This window comes from Manis pentadactyla, chromosome 12 (genome assembly GCF_030020395.1).
Source record: "Manis pentadactyla isolate mManPen7 chromosome 12, mManPen7.hap1, whole genome shotgun sequence".
Classification (NCBI taxonomy): Eukaryota; Metazoa; Chordata; class Mammalia; order Pholidota; family Manidae; genus Manis; species Manis pentadactyla.
The window spans coordinates 60,684,752-60,705,174 of NC_080030.1; the positions used below are offsets into that span (position 1 = coordinate 60,684,752).

A 20,423-nucleotide genomic window follows, 5' to 3' on the forward strand; every position below is an offset into this window, starting at 1 on the left:
GACTTCAATCCATAGGCTTGTGGCTTTAGGATTTATGAAAAACATTTTTCACAGCTGTTTGCATGAAAAGAAACAAGGCTCCTTGCAATGTTCCTGGGCTGGAAGACATGAGTGTTTATTCACAGAAGAGTTGTTATAGAGTCTCACATTTTGCAGATCTTCAGTTAGACTCCTCCTTTTGTAGGTTCATGGTGATGTCTGTGACATCTTCCCTTCCCACCTGAGCTTTAAAATCCCAGCCCCTAGACATTATGATCTATATTTATGTTCCAAATTCATTGAGTCAATAAGGTGCCAGACTAGAGTGTGCCATTCTATTTTAACTCTCTCCTTGTTTTCAGATTTCCTTGTGCTTCTTTGAAATAATGTATTAAATTTTGGGAGTTATTATTTATCTAGTATTTCTATGAATTTCTAACATCAGAATGGACCTGATTAATCCAGGCTACCATGTAGTCAGAGCTGCCTGACTTTCTTTTCCAGTACCCTGTTTCCTTTCAGGGATTTTTCTCCCCACTGGTCAGCTACAGAAGAGTCAATTTACCAAAATCCAATATATTCCTTAGACTCTTGACCTTAAAGCAAAGAAAAGCTCCCTTTGAGGTTTCTATGGGTTTTTACTCTCCTCGTATTAAGGAATAAACACTGGGAAGTCACAATAGCAGTTCACATACTTTTAGACTTAAGTGTTTAATTTTTAAGTATATTTTCCTTTGAATAATGTAATTTTTTCCAGACACCCCCCCTTTTATCTAAAGCCTACATCTACTTACATAGGACTGTTTTTTACTATTCAATTATCATTGTTTCTGTGAGAAAATGCTTTACTTACAAACTGACCTCTCTTTCTTCTTTATGTTATTTTTCCTAGAAATCCTTGAGAAAAACCATGAAAAATATTTTTGAATCATGGCTCCCAGGAATGATGGGTAATTGTGGCAACTTGAATTTGGTGAATAAAGAGCAAGACCACATTGAGTACTGGAGTGGGAGGCCAGTAAAAGTTCTTCTCAATTTCTATGCCCATTTTTAGTAAATATTAGACTAAACAGGGAGGGGTATGTGTGTGTGAGGATTAGAAGAGGAGAAGAGAAGAGAAGAGAAGAGAAGAGAAGAGAAGAGAAGAGAAGAGAAGAGAAGAGAAGAGAAGAGAAGAGAGGAGAGGAGGGGAGGAGAGGGGAGGGGAAGGGAAGGGAGTGGATTCAGAAAATGACAGGGAAAAGAAGAGGTGACAGAAAGAAGAAATCTTCAGGAAGGAAGGAAGATGACATTTCAGAATGGTAGAGGTTGTGTGATTATTGTCATACAGTGTGTGATGATTCCTGTGATCTTAAAGAACCAGAACTATGGAATTCAGTTCTACATGACTTTTTGCTGCTGCTGTTTGCTGTTTGGATACAGCAGATTCAAGTGCACAGCATCAGGGGGAAGCAGGGGAAGGCCTCAAACCAGTTCCATTGAAGCCAGGCCTATTGCCTCTGGAGGTCATTCCAAGGATCCAGAAGCCTATGAAATCTATTCATTCACCTACTGCTAAAATCTGATGTGGTTAATAATATAGGTTTCAGGTTCACCTATGGTCTGGAAATTTTTTTTAAAGGTTTAATTCTACCTTGTTTTAGGGCCTGAGGACTTTTTATATCATCAAAACAATTAGGAAAAAAATACTGCATCTCCATATACTATTTTCAAACAGCCACATATTTCCTTTTTCCCTTTCCTTGCACTCACCACTAAGACATACTGAGATGTTATCTTAGAAAGTGTGTAGAAAACAAATGCTCTAAAATATTTTTCCCCGCCAACAGTAATAGAAAAAGAATGTTTATTTTTTCATAATGTCTAGGTTCCTAAAATAATATTTCATTTTAATATTTAAATAAGTTATACATACAAGATAAGCAGCTGTTATTCTTTATATAGGAATACTACACTGCAAATTTTAATTGTATATAACCTCCACCTGCTCATTGTTTCATTAAAATAAAGGATCAACTTTATTTTCACTCATATTTTCTTTTCTATTCCATTCTTGATTATGTGTGTGTTTATAAATAGACTAAGTAGGTTTTTTAAAAGTGAAGTTGCTTCAAAGATGCTATCAATTATGCTTTGAGGCTATTTCTATCATTCATCTGTTTCTTTGTCTATAGTATTTTCAATACTTTTTTTCTTCTCACATAATTTCACGTCCATTTTCTTCACAATAGTAATTGGGTGTTCTATTGCTTGTCTAACAGGTCTTTTTCTCCTCATATAAATTCCTGCTTTGTTTGTTTGCCCTTTCTTTCTAATTCATTGAAAACATTCTCCTGTCTTTGTAGAGCTATACTCAAATGAAAACTCTTCTGTATTGTTATCTTTTGAACTATTTCATACATAAATAGTAAACTTAACCTCACTCTTCTGCGTTTATCTATAGCTGTAACAAAAATACTAGATCTTATATTTATGAAGTGTTAGTCCTAGCTAGGTAACTGCTCAGATTAATGATTGGCAAATATATGTCTTTTCCAGTAATACAGAACTAATTATAATGACTTATGAAAATTATAGGTTTATTCTATTCCGGAAACACAGTCCAACACACTTTCTGGGACAAATCAGTGTTTGTGTTTGCTGATCACCATTTAATAAGCCAATGATTCTCTGTAGCACCTATTTTATAACTTTTCAGACATTTAATTAGTGGTTTATGGAGAGAAGGTATAATGATAACAAGGGGACATGTAATGCATTACAACTCATCCTAGCTTTACATTTGAGGTTGACCAGCCCGTCATGTATAAGCTTCAGTGCTGAAGAAAAGTAAACATCAATGTTGACATAAAAATGGGATCCTCCTAAGTGTAAAGTGATAGTATTTAAATTTGGGTGAAATGAACTAGTTTTTAACATAAAATGTTAGAAGATTATAAGGATGAAGCATTGACAATAGTGAGATCTTTACTGGTACAAAAGATTGTAAAAAGGCATGAAAGATGTCATTTAGAAAGACACTCACACATTCACTCATGAGTGCCTACTATTTTCTAGGCACTGTGCAAGATGCTGAAAATGGTCATCCAATAATACATGTCAGATGAAAATGGCGAACTTGGAAATTAGGGTTTTTTAAATAGAAAGCTATCTATGAGAAGATGGATTAATAGTTTGGATTTGAAAAACAGTTTCATTTTGAGAGGATAACAGCATAGGGAAGTGTCTGTAATAATTGTGTCACCACTTTGAATAAGAAATAAACAGAACATATGGTATTACTAGAGCTTTTACCAGAGAAACTAGTAATTGCTGATAGACTATGTTTTTACTATGACCACAAAATAAACTTTCTAAGAGTGTTGTGAATATATCTTTTATATCCCTGAGATACAAGAAAGCATTTGTGTAAAACAAAAGCAAATAATGGTTTGTTTCTATAACACCAATGATTTATACATATTTCATTCAGTCAAATGTCCAATCCAGTTATTTTTTCTCCTGAAATTTTGATGTATTTCAGGTATTCTGTGTGAAGTCAAAGAATAGTTTTGAATATTTAAACTTAACCATATACTTCCTATGAAATGTTGTTTGACCTAAAATAGTATTACCAAACTTGAATACATAACTTATTTATAGAATATGGTTCTATGTGTAAAGGATGCAGATTTGTCACTACTGAAGATATTTAGATAATGTGCTATACTTGGAGCCCAAAACTCTAAAATATTAATTCCAAATTTAACTTGAACAATGACAGCAGCCAAATGTTGCTTTCAAGGCAAAGGTTTCAGGTGATAAAAACAGTATAAATAGTTAAGCATATGATCTGATGTGTTTTGTAAAATGTGCACTTTGCAGTCAAACTTCACCTATAACCGATTTTTGTGTAACTATAAGCAATGGTATTAATTTTCAAGGCATTTTCTTACTGATGACATTTGGAATAATAGTGATAAATTTCCCTGTCCAGAGTCTAATGTTTGACTATTTTTCTTCTGTGAGTCCTTGGCACAAACCTGCTTGGCATCTGTGATAATTTCAAGACCGTTATCAGTAGTGATAAGTAGTGGATGACTGAGAAGAATGCTGTTAGGATTACATCACACTGAGAGCTTATTTTGGATAAAATTTAAAGGGAACCTTTGAAAATAATTTTAAAAATATTCTAATGTACTAGTATTTTCCAGAGTTCATTTAAATTGAAGAATTTAGTTTAGCACAAATACTTATTCAAACAGATTGACCTCCATTCTCAGTACATGACATTATTTGTTTCTTACCAGTTTTGTAGCTTCGTGTGCAAGACCTTTGGCTTCTCTGGCAATTTTCTCAGCTTTATCAATATAGTCCTTAATGTTGCTGTAAGCTTTGAAGGCTGCAGTGGCATTGAAGGAGATGTTTTTAGCCTCATCAAGGATTCTGTTGAGATTACCCAAAAAAGAGAACATCAGAGCAGCTGGTACTCAAATGAAGAACATCCTAGTTGTAATAAATATGGCTTTCAAAAGATCATAGCCAATATAATTATCATAATTCCAAGTCATAATGAAATATCTACTTATTGTATATGTTGAAGTCTGCAATTTATGCTCATGTTTCTGAATATTTCAGCTGTGAGACACTACCAACATATTTTTAAATACCAATAGTGACCTCCAAAAGCTTCTGCAACCATGTGTACCATGCAAGTAGGGAACAGTGAGGTGATCCTCCACGTCCTTTGTGAAGCATGCTGCATGCTTCAGGGCACTTGCACTACATTCCTAAAAGGAATTTCACAAAATAAAAGCATCTAAGAAGGTTGAGTAGTTTGTCTCAGGTCACATGGTCAACACGGCCCTAATTAAGCACCTGGATTGCTGCATCTCCTGACGTCTAGCTTGCTGTTGCCTTTACCACTCTTCATGTTAACTTGGCAAAAGTTTTTTACAAAGTTAATTGTGCATGATTTATGCCCAGGGTCTTCAAACACTAATGTTTTCTTTTGTGTCAATGAATACTAATTATTGGAATAGAGTCTTAGACAGGTTGTATATTAAATACAGATTCATGTGGGAAAATTTTTCTTGGGGCTAATAGCACCTATATTTACTATGACAGTTCCAAAACTGAGAGGGAAGCATACCAGTTATACCCAGTATACTTTTGAAGCCTTCTTTTTGTAAGCCAAACATACCTTGCCACTTGCTCCTCCCTTCTCTGACCCATATAAGAATTCTGCTATACTGAGCTGTTATTACATGGGGGAATATATAGTGTCTCCCTGGAATTTGAAAGAGAAAAAAAAACTTAAAGGCTATGTATGGGGCCACGTTTTCAAAAGATACCCTTTAAAAAATAAGTAGTGTTGATTTCATTAAAAATATAAAACTGACACTTGAAGCAGAATGTGTGTTTATATATTATTATTTAAATTGCTAATAAGGCAACCACTGTGCTCTCTAATAAAGGACAGAAAATAATTTTTCTAAGTGTACCCCAGGGCTATATTCACTCCCTACCAAGCCATACTTGAATCCATTTTTAACTCAGACTTTTGATGCTTCTCCAGGGGAGCTCTGCCCAGACCCTTCTAGTTAGGTTCTTCCCCAGAAAGGCCATGTAGCTTGGAAATTCATAATTGTAGATATCAAGATTTGAAAGCGATTCTCTACCATTTCTGTTAGTCAAAACTTTTGGATAGGTGTCAAGATACACAGATATTTCCAAAAACAAATGACATACCCATCAAGGACAGCAGATGAGTCATTCAGCTGAGCTGCGTGGCTCTCAGCCTCGGACACCTTCTCAGCAAGGTTTCTGTCCTTTATTTCTTGGGAGAGGTCATCTATTTTATCTTTAAGCTCCTCAGACATTGGTGGCAATTTAGTTTGGATGTCTTCGACATACTGATATGTAGAGAAGAGAGGGCATGTCAAGAAAGTGAATCCAAGCCTCCTATTTTCTAATTTCCCTGAGATACAATTACACAAACTTAGTTTTTTATGAGATTTCAAATTTACTAACATATAAAAGAGAGAATAGAGAATAAAAGCTGTTATTTAATGAAAGAATTTAGGAAATACATGAAGCCAATTTACACCAAGAAGAACCTATCTTTTACAGATTGTTATTTCATAAGTATAAATGCATAAGGGATAGTCACTTGGATCTTCTACACCATTTATTTGCATTTCTCTGTTCATATATCACAGTGTCTATTGCATTAAACAGTATGTTAAAAGTCTGTTTGTAGATTTACATTTTCCCTTTAACTAATGGTATATACAAGTGGAAGTAGATTGCAAGTACTCATCTGGGAACAAGAAATGCCTTTCATCACTGTGAAAAAAAAATACAGGTTTATGTGAGTGTTGTAAGAACTCTCACACAGACATTCACATTTGTTGGGAGACCAATGTGAAGTTCTAACTGTTGCCAGTAGGTGGGTTTGGTCACACAAGGATGATGCAAAAACAATTTTATAGTCACAAGAAAAAAAAAAGTTATTTGCTTATATTACTGAGATTTCTCATTAGTTCTCATTTATGAAAGCCTATGTCATTATCATCTTTCTCTTAACTTTGATTTTATCAAATACTCACATCTATGACCAAGTTGATTTCATCTGCAAGACGTTTGGCTTCATCAAGTATGGCATTGCCTTCTTTTAAAGTGTTCTCAGTTTGTCGTTTGCCACTTTCAACAGCCTCCTTCTTTTGCTGTAGTACAGTATGAATAAAACATCAATTGGCCTTTGGGTAAAATCCATTCCAGTTTTGTACTCTTGACTTTCCTGAGCTGTCTGAATAAAGGCTTTGCAAGCCAGGTAGTTGTGCTGACAATGAGGCTAGACAAGAATGATATAACCTACCCAGGCAGTCCTCCAAGAGTTATTTTGTATAAGAACCTGTACAGGTACCTTATTCCTCTCACTGTGAGAAAGCCATCCAAGAAAAGAAAAGTCATATGATGGTAGACGAGGAATTAAAAACTATTTTAAAAGCAAGACGGACATCCATTTTTAACTAAAATGAAAGTGCAGAATATGTATTACCGAATATGTGGCGGTACACTCACTACAGTACATTGGAACGAGACATTCAAGTCCCAAATCTCAATTTAAATGAATATTTTATGAACATAAGAACAAGCAGATTTATTCTATGGGAGTTCTGTAAAAATTGGAAGAAGTGGGCTTTTTAAGGAAACTTAGGGGAAATACTTTTCAGAAAAAGAGAAATTATCACATGGAAGAATAAACTTAATGGACTGTTCTATAAAAAGAGAGCAGATTCTAATTTTTCTTTGAAACTGACAGCTTGTCTCAAAACGACATGAAATTCATTCCTAGCCTCAGTAAGAGAGAAATACTGCTACTTCTATTTGGAGCGAACCTTTGCCTATTTCTTTCTTTATACTTCTTTATAATTCTCAAAATAGAGACCCATGTATAAAGACAATTATTCTCTAAAAGTATGCTCTAAGTGTAATTGTTAAGAGATTCTGTTTGGACACCAAAGTTAATTATTTCTACTATAACTTCTTATTAGATCTTAATCCATTTCAGAGCTCTGTAAATGCAACACTTTTTTAGGGGGAGGGGAAGCATTAAGAATCTACAAAAGCTATCTCCCTGTCTGTCTAGCAACTCATTCTAGCTTCTTGGCAATCCTTCTTGTAAGGTTATAGTGGTAGATTTGGGGACACACTGTTCAATACATGTTGTCTTGGTTAACTGAATTGCTCATATTCTCTTTGCTGATCAGGCTCACAGTTTCCTCTGCCTTTTCTCCATCACTGGAAATGCCCTTTTAACCCTGTGCCTTCTAGAAGGCTGCATTCAAAGCTTTCTATGATCTGGTTCCAAATGTCATTTCCAAAGCCATCTCCTGCTACAGACTTTCATGTAGCCTAAGCGTGAGTTTTACCGCTCTATTGATATTTCCTAAGATCACCTCAAGCTCTCAGAGCTCTGTGTTTGTGCTTAATGCTGCACCATCGTTCTGTCAACTACTCTCAATTAACTATCATGATGCCATCATTTTTGTGAATCTTGATTTCCCACTATATGTACTAATCATAGTATTATATATAGTGAAACGTTAAAATGCCTGAATTTTCAGGAGATTTTAAATTCTATGAGGCCAGGAATCAGTCCTATTCATCCTTAAACACCCTGGTTACCAACAGCACCTTGATATGGTAGGTGCCTGACAGACATTTAAATATTATGTCTACTTCACTTCCAACGGTTTTCAGGGTAAGAACTGAATTCTTTACTTGACCTTAGAAGGCAGTTCTCTTTTAACTCAAGGTCTGGACCCTGTCTATCTGCACACTCATTCCCATGCAGTTTTCATTCTAGTCCTATCAAACCTCTGAATTTCCCCCAAAATGTCTTCCCCTTTGTCTCTCCATATCTATCATATATTTTTCCCTATTTCTGGAATGTTCTTCCCCTTTCTACTTTGATATACCCTTCAAGACTTAGCACTCATGTAAGATCTTCTATGAAGCCCTTCCTAAGTGAGGGTCCTTAGATGCCCCTCCTTTCCCTACCTGCCTGATAACTGCTGCAGCAAATAGGGTGGTTCACCTGTGTGTTACCTTCACTGAATACGAGTCATCAGAGATGGTACTTTATTCTTTATATCAGTGGCTTTCAAACTTAATGCTGCAGCTGAATCACTGAAGAGATTTTTAAAATACAGGTTGCTAGGCCCCTGTTCCAGTTTCTGAGTTGATGCGTTTGAGGCAGTGCCCAGGAATTTGCATTTTTAACAAGTTTCTAGGTCACAATGATGTTGCTGTTTCAGGGACCACACCAGAAGGACTGGTGCTTGATACTAAAATCAGTTTTTGTGTTTAGCACATTTCCTGAATTTAGAAGGCACTTGGTAAGATTTTTCTCACAAATTACACACTTATCTCCTTAATAAAACAAAAAGCATTTGATTTGGTTCTTAATCATATTGCCTTTTTTATGAGCACTAGCAGAATGAAGTCATGTATTTAAAAAAATCCATTATTCAATCAAATAGATAAAATGTATCAGCTGTTGTCAAGCCTGTAAGCCATCAGACTACCCCAGGAAGAATTTAGGATATGAAGCCTGGGCCGCACCCCAGCTCAGCCAGCTCAGACTCTTGGAGGCGGGTAGAGGGCGTCCTGGATACCCATCTGTTCACCAACATTCCAGGGGATTCTTTGTCAGCCAGTCCAGCACCAGGCTTGGTCATCACCCCAATCAGCCCTGGCAAGCAACCTTAAACAAGCTGGGCCTTACTCATGGGAACTTAGTCAGTTTATCTATTTACTCCAGTAAGTTCTCAACAAGCCTTTAGTTAAGCATGACACATAAAAGGAAAATAGAAAAAGCACCACTCAGAAATTCAGTACTGACTACATAAGCTCCAGGCATCTCTAGGGGTGCCCAAGAATGATGACTCCTGGTGTAAATATCACTAAAAAGAAGGAATAGCTGAAAGCACCATTTACTGTGCCACTATAACTCTTCTTGAAATACTTCCCGAATGCTTATTATGCTTTCCATACAGGTAATTTTAATTTCTTAAGCTGTTGTCATAAAATGGAGAGGTGCACCTCTGGCTAGGTTACACCACTGGTGTGTCACCAAGTGGGATGAATCATGCTGGAGTCTGTATAGGACGGTGGCCCAGCTTCCTGCCTCACAAGACAGTGCTTTTTCTTAAATATTGCCACCCTGTCAGTAGACTTCAAATTGGTTAAGATTAGATATACCTGTTAAGAAAAAAGGAAGCCTCCTCAATCTTTTATCAAAATGATAAGATTAAGTCCCAGGAGAGGGACCCAGAAAAAAATACTTAAAAAAACCTAATTCATCCTCCTCTTAAAGCAAAGGAAAATGGAAAGAAATGAGTGGATTAAAAAAAAATCCAGATTTTTTTAATTCAACTGTCATTCCACGAACATTTTTGAGGACATAATATATGTCAGAGAGTGTTCAATTATAGTTGAAGGTGATATATTACATGTTAGGAAAATACAGGTCTGATGGTGCTTTCGGATCTGTTGGGGTCAAATACATTGAAAAGAACAAAGGTAGTTTTGTTTCTAGGGAGAAAATTATTGTTATTTAAATACCAAACACAGGTTTGTGACACTGGGTGTGCTGAATTTACTCTTGGGAAAAGTGATCAATTTGCCATATTGAGTATTAAGAAAAAAAGGAAAAAAGAGTTGGGTGAATGTGCTTTAGATCTAGCATCATCAGCTCTCTCAGAAAGGCAGAGGTGGCCCACCATTTCTTGAAGGAAGTACCTCTTGTATGTAAGGAAAATGGAAGGAAAAATAATTCAGACTTCATCTGTTTATATCAGTCCCTTTTGAAATATCATTTCCATAGGACACATTGCAAATAAAAAGAGAACCAAAATCATCCTAAGCTCTGGTCTCACTGATTTTTTATGTATCTGATTCAATTAGAAAATACTCGGCCCTTCTGTGATTTATGGCAGCCAGATGTCTAAATGGTGGTTTGTGGTAGGCTGCGTGGATTGTAAAATCATCTCATATTAGTTCTTACCCTAGATGTGCTCTAGGATAATGCACTCAATGCATAGTTGGCAGACTGACGCTTCTAGACTTTAATTGACTTGCCTAAATTGTATTTCCAGTGAGTGGCCCAGCTGTCATTAAGACCAATGTCCCCTGACTCTCAGCAAAGGTTTCCTTCCAGTGTACCACAAAGTCCTTAAAATCTTCAATAGTCTAAGTTACATGAATCTTATTTGATTCTGTGGGCATTGATTTTCAAAAAGAATCATTTCCTGTTCTTTCTGTTCAGAGTTGTTATTCTTGATCTTTGTAAACGTCCATCAACTTTCAACTCCCACCCCTACCTGCACCACCAGATTCAGGCAAAGGAGTGTGTGCAGGGCTCACCTCCAAAGCAGTCATGTTTTTCTGGTTTGCTGCAGATAAGCGGTCAGCCTCTCTGGTTTGACCCGTGGCTTCTCTCAGCAGGTCCCAAGCATCATCGACTTTGTTTTGGTAGTCTGCCAGTAGCTCCCGGAGAGCCTTCTCCATTTCTTCATTTTTCCCTCGAGACTCTCCAAAGAGCTTCTTCACTTTCTTCAGAAGACCTTCTGCAGCTCTGCAAACACCCCCAGCCCAATAACAGACAATAAGCCCTTGCCACGGCCCCAGGGTTTATTGGTATTAAACTCTGTTACAAAGAGATGCTGGCATTGAAAGAATGGAAAAACAAGGCTGCATTTACAGCAGATTGACTGTGTACTAAACCAAGATGAAAACTGATCCTTGAAACGTGGCAAGACCATTTACAATTACGATTAAAGCACAAAAAATCAACACATTTTAAATTTATAAGTAATATAGCATTTTTGATCGGAAAGGGTCTCATGTTATACTCAGAAAATGACTGATAAAATCAGTCTTATGATTCACTTCCCATACAAAAAAAAAAGCCATCTGATTCACCATAATGAGACATTTCTCAATTACTTTGAATACGAAGTAGAAATATCGATATGTTTGGTTAGAAACTGTGAACAGAACTCATGCTAGTAAATAGGCTTTTGATCTGCTTTTTTTTTCTTTCAGCTGAGTGATTTGGGAGTTTCCTGAGTTTAACTAGTTTTCCTAAAGTGATAATATCTGTCTTTAAGAAAGGTAAAACACTTGAAAAGCTGTAGTTTTCAACCCATAGGCATCCTAACTTCCTGAATCCACCTTTCAAAGCAGATAGCTGAGCACCATCCCCAAAGTTTCTAGTTCAGCAGATCTGGGGTGGGGTTTGATAATTTGTATGTCTAACAAGATCTAAGGTGTTGCTGATGTCACTGGATTAGAATGTATTATTTAAATATTAATAACACCACTACTTTGAAGTTAGCTATGGATGTAAAATTCTATTTTTTATTGAATGTGTGGTGACAAGAGTTCATTAGCATTGCTAAAATCACTTTCACTATTCTCAACTTCAAATTCCCAACTCTTATTTCAAAGCATGAGGCATTTATTATTTGATGACCCTTCTATTCAGTATTTCTTAAGATGACAAAATCTATAGGATGACCTACTAAAGTCATAACTATATCCAAACACATTTCTTTTAAAATAAAATCTGGTAGTTTAAAAGTCCCTAATAGAGGCAATTAATGAAGCAAGCCCATTAGCCAAATTATAGAAGGAAGCCCACCAGAAAAGATGATTCTCTTGATTATTTATATTTAGGCAAAAACATGCTTTCATTCCATTTTGGGACAGCACCAGAAAAGACGATTTACTTGATTACATTTACATGAAAACATGCTTTCAATCCATTTCAGAGCAAGACAAATTACAACGAGGCCAACGAAAAATAACTAGTAAACCAAGTATCTTCTATCCATATGTGTGAAGGAAAATTTAGAAAACTGCAGACAGCAATATGGCAAACTCAGGTTATCAAACGAACAGAGCATCTACTCACACCAACTCATCTTCAGCGACTTCCTTGTGGGCATCTAGATTTTTTCTCCTCAGTTCTGCCATCATCTGATCAACCTCTTTCTGAAGCCCTTGCAAATTTCTCTCAAAGGCCTTGTCTTCAGTTTCTAGAGTTTCATTTAGTCTTATGGCTTTTTCATGTACAGCTTTGGGAGTAAAACAAATTTTGCAAATTAGTAAACAAAAATGCCACATGCAAAAATGGCACTCAGCATCTGCTCTTTCCCACCATCTCCAAATGCGATGTAGTTTGCTGCTGGGAAACAGAGGCAGTGAATGTGACAATCTGTGACAAACAGGAAAATGTGATATATTTCTCCATATTATATTTCTTTTGGGGTGGTCACAGCAAGTAAAGCATGGTGTTTCTACCTTCAAAGGAAGAAATATAAATGAAGAAGTGGCTAAAAAACTCTCTTCAGGTAAGAAGTAAAAATTGACCATAGACCATAACACTTGGAAACTGAAACCACAGGGTCTAATGCATTGATGATAAGACACAATACTATTCAGTCAGTTTAAAAACACTGAGTTTTATCAGTGATGAGATCTCTGAAAACGAACCCACCCTTGAACTTCCATGCAGTTCTGTGTTCATTTGTTTAAAGGAATGAGGACAGGATCCCCAGTCTAGGGGCAAGGGTTATATATTAGGGCACAAAGATACCTTCCAGCAATAACGTCTATCTCAAGAGTCTGTGTTTATTATGCATTAAAAATGGATTTCAAACTGTGCTCTTCAGAATCTTAGGAGTCTCCAAGTACTTCAAGTTTTCTATAAACAATGTCTGTTCTGCCAGGAATCTGTTTTATAGGTTGGTGTTTGGGGCAAGATTTCATTTGAGGAAAGAATTCTTTGACAAATAAAAGTTTGAAAAACTGGTGAAACATTTATACAGTTTGACCCTGAGTTTTAGACCAACTTTTCCTCAAGGGCATTCTGTGGAACATTACTTTGGCAAGTTGAAGGGAGATGTTTTCTCTAACTCCTTTGTTGGCTGAACCCTTATTTCTATAAATTACTTACGAACAACCCTAGATTGAGTGCTCTGGGTTGGCCAAGAGACATTTTCTACCTTTCAAAGTTGAATCCTAAGACCTCATTAAGACATAAAGAATTCTGAAAACTCATTTCTATTTTCGCAGAACCTTTTTTGAGTGATGCTGGTCAGAGCTGTTCCAAGGACAGTATATGCAGAGTTCCTGAAACAAGTATACAGGCCAATCAGAGCAGCCATGGAGAGCAGGACATGGTGGGCTAGTACAGTAGTTCTCAAATGTGGTCCCCAAACAAGCAGTATCAGCTTTACCTGGGATTTATTAAAAATTCAGATTCTCAGGCCCCACCACAGATCTACTGAGTCAAAAATTCTAGGGTGGGGACCCGAATCTATGTTTTAACAAGTCTTCCATGAGCTTCTGATACACATGAGAGTTTGAGAATTGCTGATTTAGTAGAAGGAACTGTGTTTCTATCTCTAATTCTACCTTTTCCAAAATGCATCTTTCGAATGCTCTTTTCATGATACATGTCTGGTTAGAAAGTAGCTGCAGTCAACCCCTTATTTCTGACAACCACAGTTTAATCTGCAGAACAATTTGGGACCGGTGTTTTAAAGAATATGTCCATTCCTAGCCTTGTGGTAGAAATTATTCCTTAGGTGCTGTATTACTACAAGTTTAGTGAGAGTGGTTCTTTTTTTGATTGACTGCTTAATAGTAATTCCTTAACATATGTCAAAGGACCTTCTCAAGATTTCAACAGTATTATTGGTAAGATACCACCTTGGCTATGACATGTATGTTAAGGAGTCACAGAGACCAAGGACCGACTGACTAGAAAGTTCCCTGGTCCAGCAGACTATATGGGAATGCCAATGATTAAATGTAAGAAGGTTTCTACTTTGATCTCAAGAAAGGCAACGGGAGACTTGGCTCTGCCTATGACAGATCCCCACCCTTTGGCCTAAGTGCTTGCCTATCTGGATAGCTCATCTTAACTAACTGTAGCATCTAACTCCTCACATCATTGCATTCACTTTTTTTTAAAAGAAAGGGATAAATCCCACTTCTTATACCCAAGGTGCATGCTTTTCCTTTATTAAATGAATATCTAAAGAGCTTTGATTACAGATATATTTTGAAATTTGATTGAATTTAGGTCCTGGGCCTTGATGGTTTTGAGGAAGGGAGGAATGTGGAAATACAGCCTCACTTGTGGTCTATTTGCAAAGCTAAACTTCTACAGAGAAGAATTTGGTGGAAAAAGAATGACATCAGGAGGAGAAAAGGAAAAGGAAAGGATGGCTGTACCTTTTGGAATATATGCATCATTTCTTTTAAATTAATTTGTAAGCAACTAGAAGGAATTATTGGGGTACTCAAAAACTGCTTTAGCAAAATGATGTTGTATTAAGAAAGAATCATTTAAATAGAAGACATCTGATTGTTCCACTGCTTCTATATATGGAATCTGGAAATTCTCTGAGTATTTTTAACTACAGATATTTATTTAGTCTCTTCTTCAAAGATATAATACACTATCAATTCAGTATGTTTTCAACAGTATTGAAAGTAACCGCAATTTACTTTATTTAATAATAATTGTATCTACCTTATTTCAAAGGGATGTCTAAGTAGTTTCAAAATATCTTTAAAAGAAGATTAACATAAAAAGAGTTGGGGTAAAGGTAATGTAAATTAATGCATAAATTAATGTAAATCAGGTGCATTAATAGACAGAAAGGCATGCCATAATGTTAACTGCAGTGGATCCCAAATCTAGTGCTAAGTATCTTTGTAGCCAAGGCATAGCAGGGGATAAAGACTGGGTACTTGAGAGATATACATTATCTATAACAGGATGAGAAAGGCATCACACATGTCTGAAGATAAAACTGAAATAGGCAAATGCCGGCCAGGACCATTCACTTTTCCCACAGCAATGTACTATCACTGATAAAACTGAAGAGTACTGATATTATCCCCAATTATTGTAGTTTTAGGAGAAAAAAAAAGGATGAGGATTTGTTGTATAACCATTTAAAGCTTTTGGTGAATTTCCTTTTCTTTTTTTAAAAATCCCCCATACTGCCAAGCCTTGCACATATACACCTCTCAGTCAAGATTTTAGTTCTGGCATATTCAATTCTAAATTACCATGAAATTTTAACAGTTGGATTAATTCTGCCAAATTTGTTCTGTTAAGGGCCGTGGCTATCCTTTTTGTTACCATTTATGTGAGTCCCTGAGGCAGGAAGGGAGCAGTATTCACATTTTCCTTAGGTGCAGGATCACAGCTATCCCACATAGCACTTTGAGAGAATTAGAAAAAGGTGTCCAGTCTGGACAGAGACAACCACGCTGCCCAACTAATGCACGATTTAGGGAATGGGGGACATCTTCGATAATACATAACCCTTTTCTCTGATGGATCCTTGAGGATGGTGAGCAAAGCCTGGATTAACTCGTCTCTGCTCTGCCCCCTGCCGGTGCTTCTGCGGTGCACACAGTGGGAGGTGGAGGGTTCAGGGCAGGCTCAAGCGGTGCTGATACTGGAGTCTTGCAAACATGCATTAGCATTTATTCTTTTGTACAATATTTGCCTGAAATGATTTCAAAATGAGTTTCCGGGACTGGCTGCTCAGTATTGAGTGTTTGAGACTGAAGTGGAAGAAAGGAAAGTTCCTACGGTTTTGACTAGTGCCTTCTGGGGTCTACGCATAGTGAAATTACTCCACTTGTAATGGTGGGTTTTTTGTTGTTGTTATGGGGGAGAAAGAAGGGTGGACACTTCAAGCAGCACTAATGGAAAATAAAACCAGGAAAAATGCAACACCTTTATTTAGCAGAGGATAAACCACAATGAGTTAAGAGAGTATTCTGGGCAGAGTAACTTCTGTTTCAGATCCTGACATGTTCTTACTTAGATTATGTCTCAGATTAAAACTCTGTTGCTTCTTGCAGTGGGGAATCTTTAGAAGTTCTGTCTCTTCTTGACCAGTGATTCCTAAAAATTACCTGTCAGGGTCTGCCTTGAAGGTTATCTCATGTTCCGATTTATTTGGCTGTATAACAAAGCAAAATATCTGTAATATGTAACACTGTACAGCAGCAATAAAAATGTTTTATTTTTTTAAAGGAAAAAAATGCCCAAACCTTTTTTTTTACTTCCTAAACATGCATGCATGTTTATTATACATTCATAGATATTTAAGAACTAGTGGAGCTTATAAAAAATATTACCTGTTTTAAGAGTTTCTGAATCTTTAAGGGTTTTTGCTCCCAAATGGCATCCACTTTGATTCTAATCAGATTGGTAGATGCCAAAACTAACTCCTAGAGAACTGTGGAGTAGATGTGAATTAAAGCGTCTGGTAAGGTGGCACGTCCAAATCCCAAGCAACAGATGTTCATTAAAAACCAGCACCAAAGCCATTTTGAGATATTAAAGTGCTGCTTTAAATGTACTGAGTAGAATGGTAAAATTAGCTTTTTAAAAAAATTAAAAATCAGATGGTTTGGATACAAACAATAGCAAAGCATACGTTGCCCACTAGTTATTTAGTCATAATAGCCATTCCACTAAAATTGGAGCATTCCTAAAGGAATGCATTTAATTTACTGCTACTCTGCTCTCCTAATTACTAACTCACTGACTGTTGTCATTAATGTAATAGGTTGTACAGTCTCAGCTTATTCCCTTGAATATCTTGACCAAAATACTTTTAAAAACCAAACCCTCAAATTTAGAAAGGTCATCTCTTACTAGAGAAATTCCAGTTCTGTGTACTCCCTTTTATGTTTCTATTGGGAGAGAGAATGATTAAATTAAATGATTCTAATACCTTCTGCATCCCGGGCAAGCTCCTTAATGAATTCTCCTAAGGAGTTTGCTCTCCTGTTGGTCCTCTCAGCATCCTGTCCAGTTTGCTCGCCATCTGCTGTCACTTTGGTAGCCTAATGATCCAAATTCGGGAAAAGCGTAATTAATAGAGATGATGAAGCTACAGCCAGATAAGCTCCCACCGGCTACATTTTCTTTCAAATATTACTTTGAGCCAAAGGCAATCGATGAATTATTGATCAGATGTACTGGAAATGATGCCCTGTGCTCAAGTATACAATTAAACTTTACTACTTCTTCCATTAAATGGAAATCAGAGAGCTGTATTGGTCTTTTTAAAACCCTCGTTAGATGCAATGGCATAGAAGAAGCGATAAAGCACAATTAGCTTTGAAATATCTTTAAGGTACTGCTGCCAAAATCTTTAATGGATTCTTCAGCTTCCACATGTTGCAGTTTTGTCCATATTTTATGTACTGAAAAAAAGTGTGGAGTGTAGCGATGATCCCTCGAAGGAGGCACAGGCAGTCTGTCTCAATAAGCTTGATCCTATAGATTCAGTTTTGATCGATACATTAATTAAAGAAACACAGAAGGGGAAATGCTTAGCTACTCAGTAGTAAATGCTTGTTTTGTAACACTCTAAATATGCCAGTAAAACATTAATGAAGAGCAAGTGCTAACTTTTCCCATATATCATCACCAGAAAAGATGGCCATTCATTGCAGAACCATTCATTCATCATGTCAACAAAATAAAACAGAATGCCAAAACAGCCTCACCTCCCAAAGAGTATCCTTATTCTCACCTTTATTCACATTGAAGATACCACTTGACACAATGGAATCCTTTTAATGTGTTCATAGTTAAGATATACCATATTAAGTCAAATAAAAATGGCATGTGTAAAAAAAATTTTTTTTAAAATACTCCAGGGTTTAGAGGACTGTGAAAATAGGTTTACATTTCATTTTTTTCATGTGTCTATCAATGCTAATGAATATGACTTTCTCTACTAAAAAGATGGAGATAATCAAACTACAGAACAAACCAAAGAATCCCAATCTGTCTTGAAATAATTTGAATAAGGTTCAAGTTGGCAGAGTATTAATACTCTACTATCTTGTACCAGAGTGCTTGCATTCAAACATGCCCAGACAACCTAAATTTTTTTATACATAAGTGGATTTTAAATAGAACTTAAAATTTAACTAAATGTCTCACCAAAGCAGAACATGGTTAAGAGATGCTATAGGAATTATAGTGCATTTTATGATTTCCCAAGGAGCAGAAGAGGGTAATTCATAAACATTCTCAAGGTTTTACAGAAAAACTGGATTATCAAGTCCAACTATTATCATCTAATTTCTCAATCTACATCTAATTATTCAACCTTCCTACAACCTACAATCATAGATAAAAAGATGAAAGGATAAGAATCCTTTTGAAGTTTTAAAATTCCTCTTTACAGCTTATAGCATACATACACAGTGATTTGGAGGATATTAGAATGCTCTGAATTAACTCTTCTAAAACATTAATAATGGAATTATTTTCACTTTCAGACTGGCGGCTCAAATGGATCAGATAACTTTTTATGTACACACACCACACATACACACAGAAGTTACTTTGAATGCTATTTTTGAATTAGTGAAGTCATCTGCTTAAGATGTTAGCTGTCTAAATTGCTTTAGACACTTATGTGGTCCAAACTGTGCTCTATGACATCACTCCTGTGTTCCCATACCACAGAACACTAACAAGGGACCTGGGCTACACCATGGCCATCTGTCAGTGTCTTAGCGGAAGAATTAATGTATCATCAGCACTAGTAAATCTCACCACACAGAAGAAGTCCATTACAATTTGAAGTTAAAATTAAGTTTTTGTCTTATCAGTATCTTTCATTACCAAAAGATCATTATTTCCATAAATATCCACATCACCAAACTTATTCTTGTTAATAGTTCAAGGCACCTAATTTTTTAAAAACAAATGTATATTGATACGTTGTCCCTTGTTTGTTGACTCACTTATTTAATGGCTATTTCCTTGACTAAAAATTAAGTTCTGAGAGGGGAGGCTCTTGGTCTGTTTTCCTCATCACTTTATATCCAGCTCCTAGTATGATGCTTGAGTTACAGCAAATTTCAAATGAATGTTAAACATAAGACTAAACAACAATTTCCTAACTAATCTTACCAACCTTATTACCATTGTTATTATCTACTGTTTGACTACCTTTCCATGAACATTCATAGAAAAAGCTTTTTTTTGTACTACTGCCCCTTAACTCTTCTCTGATTACCCAAAATAAATCGTGTCTTGGAGAGTCCATTTTAACTTCATTTTCTGTGCAGTCATCTCTAACTATTTTGGCACAAGCTTTCTTTGCTTAGATTTTCAAAAACAACTCTAATCACCATTCATGACTATTTTGAGTAATTATATTGTTAGGTGTTTTACCATATGTATCTAATCTCCATCCTTGGGGTCTGGGGCTATGTCTTCTCTCTTTTTATTCCTCAGAGTACCAGGCGTAGTACCTGGCAAATTGTAGGGGGTCAACGATGTTGAGTGATTGGCTGATATAATGATAAACTAACTATATATCGCTTTGAATTTTTTAAGCCTGTTGGAAAAAAAAAAAACCTCTTTCCATATGCCTCTCCAAAACCACTCAGACTGGCCATATGCCAGATGCTATGCTTGCCAGTGAATGTGGATGGCTGGGCAGTTTTCTGGGCGTTTTTCAGAGCTTCATAGGAAGCTGCTGCTCAAGGGCTGCAGCTGAGTACTGAGGAGGGGAGCCAGGCCTGAGAGCCTCCAGTCTCAACCACTCTGCACTCTAGTAACTGGTTTCATGGTATTCAAAACTAGCCTGTGATCATACACTAAGTACCACGCTGGTGCCAGTGGGGGTGGTAGCTGGGGGTGGGAAGAACTCTTTAAGGCTGGCACAGTGCTTATGGAGGAAGAAGATGGCCTTCCCTCTGCACAGACACAAAGAGCTGCCTCTCTGGGCTGCACTCCGGGAGAGAGGGAATATGAAGTTCCTGGCACCGAAAGGTGTTGACTTACGGCATTAGCACTCTGAAAGATGGGTTACACA

At 36.6% G+C, this 20,423-nt stretch overlaps 1 protein-coding gene across 3 annotated transcripts in view; it reads right to left on the bottom strand.

The window, feature by feature from the left end:
- Window positions 1-20,423, bottom strand: part of LAMA2 (laminin subunit alpha 2) — a 631,935-nt gene that overhangs the window by 118,929 nt on the left and 492,583 nt on the right. For all 3 annotated transcript variants that reach the window (XM_057489270.1, XM_057489268.1, XM_057489269.1), the window contains 6 exons: window positions 17,310-17,421; window positions 12,446-12,608; window positions 10,894-11,104; window positions 6,570-6,686; window positions 5,710-5,873; window positions 4,266-4,404 (listed from right to left, as the gene is read on the bottom strand). In XM_057489270.1, the coding sequence (XP_057345253.1) occupies window positions 4,266-4,404; window positions 5,710-5,873; window positions 6,570-6,686; window positions 10,894-11,104; window positions 12,446-12,608; window positions 17,310-17,421 (906 nt within the window). The remainder of the gene's footprint in view (window positions 1-4,265; window positions 4,405-5,709; window positions 5,874-6,569; window positions 6,687-10,893; window positions 11,105-12,445; window positions 12,609-17,309; window positions 17,422-20,423) is intronic.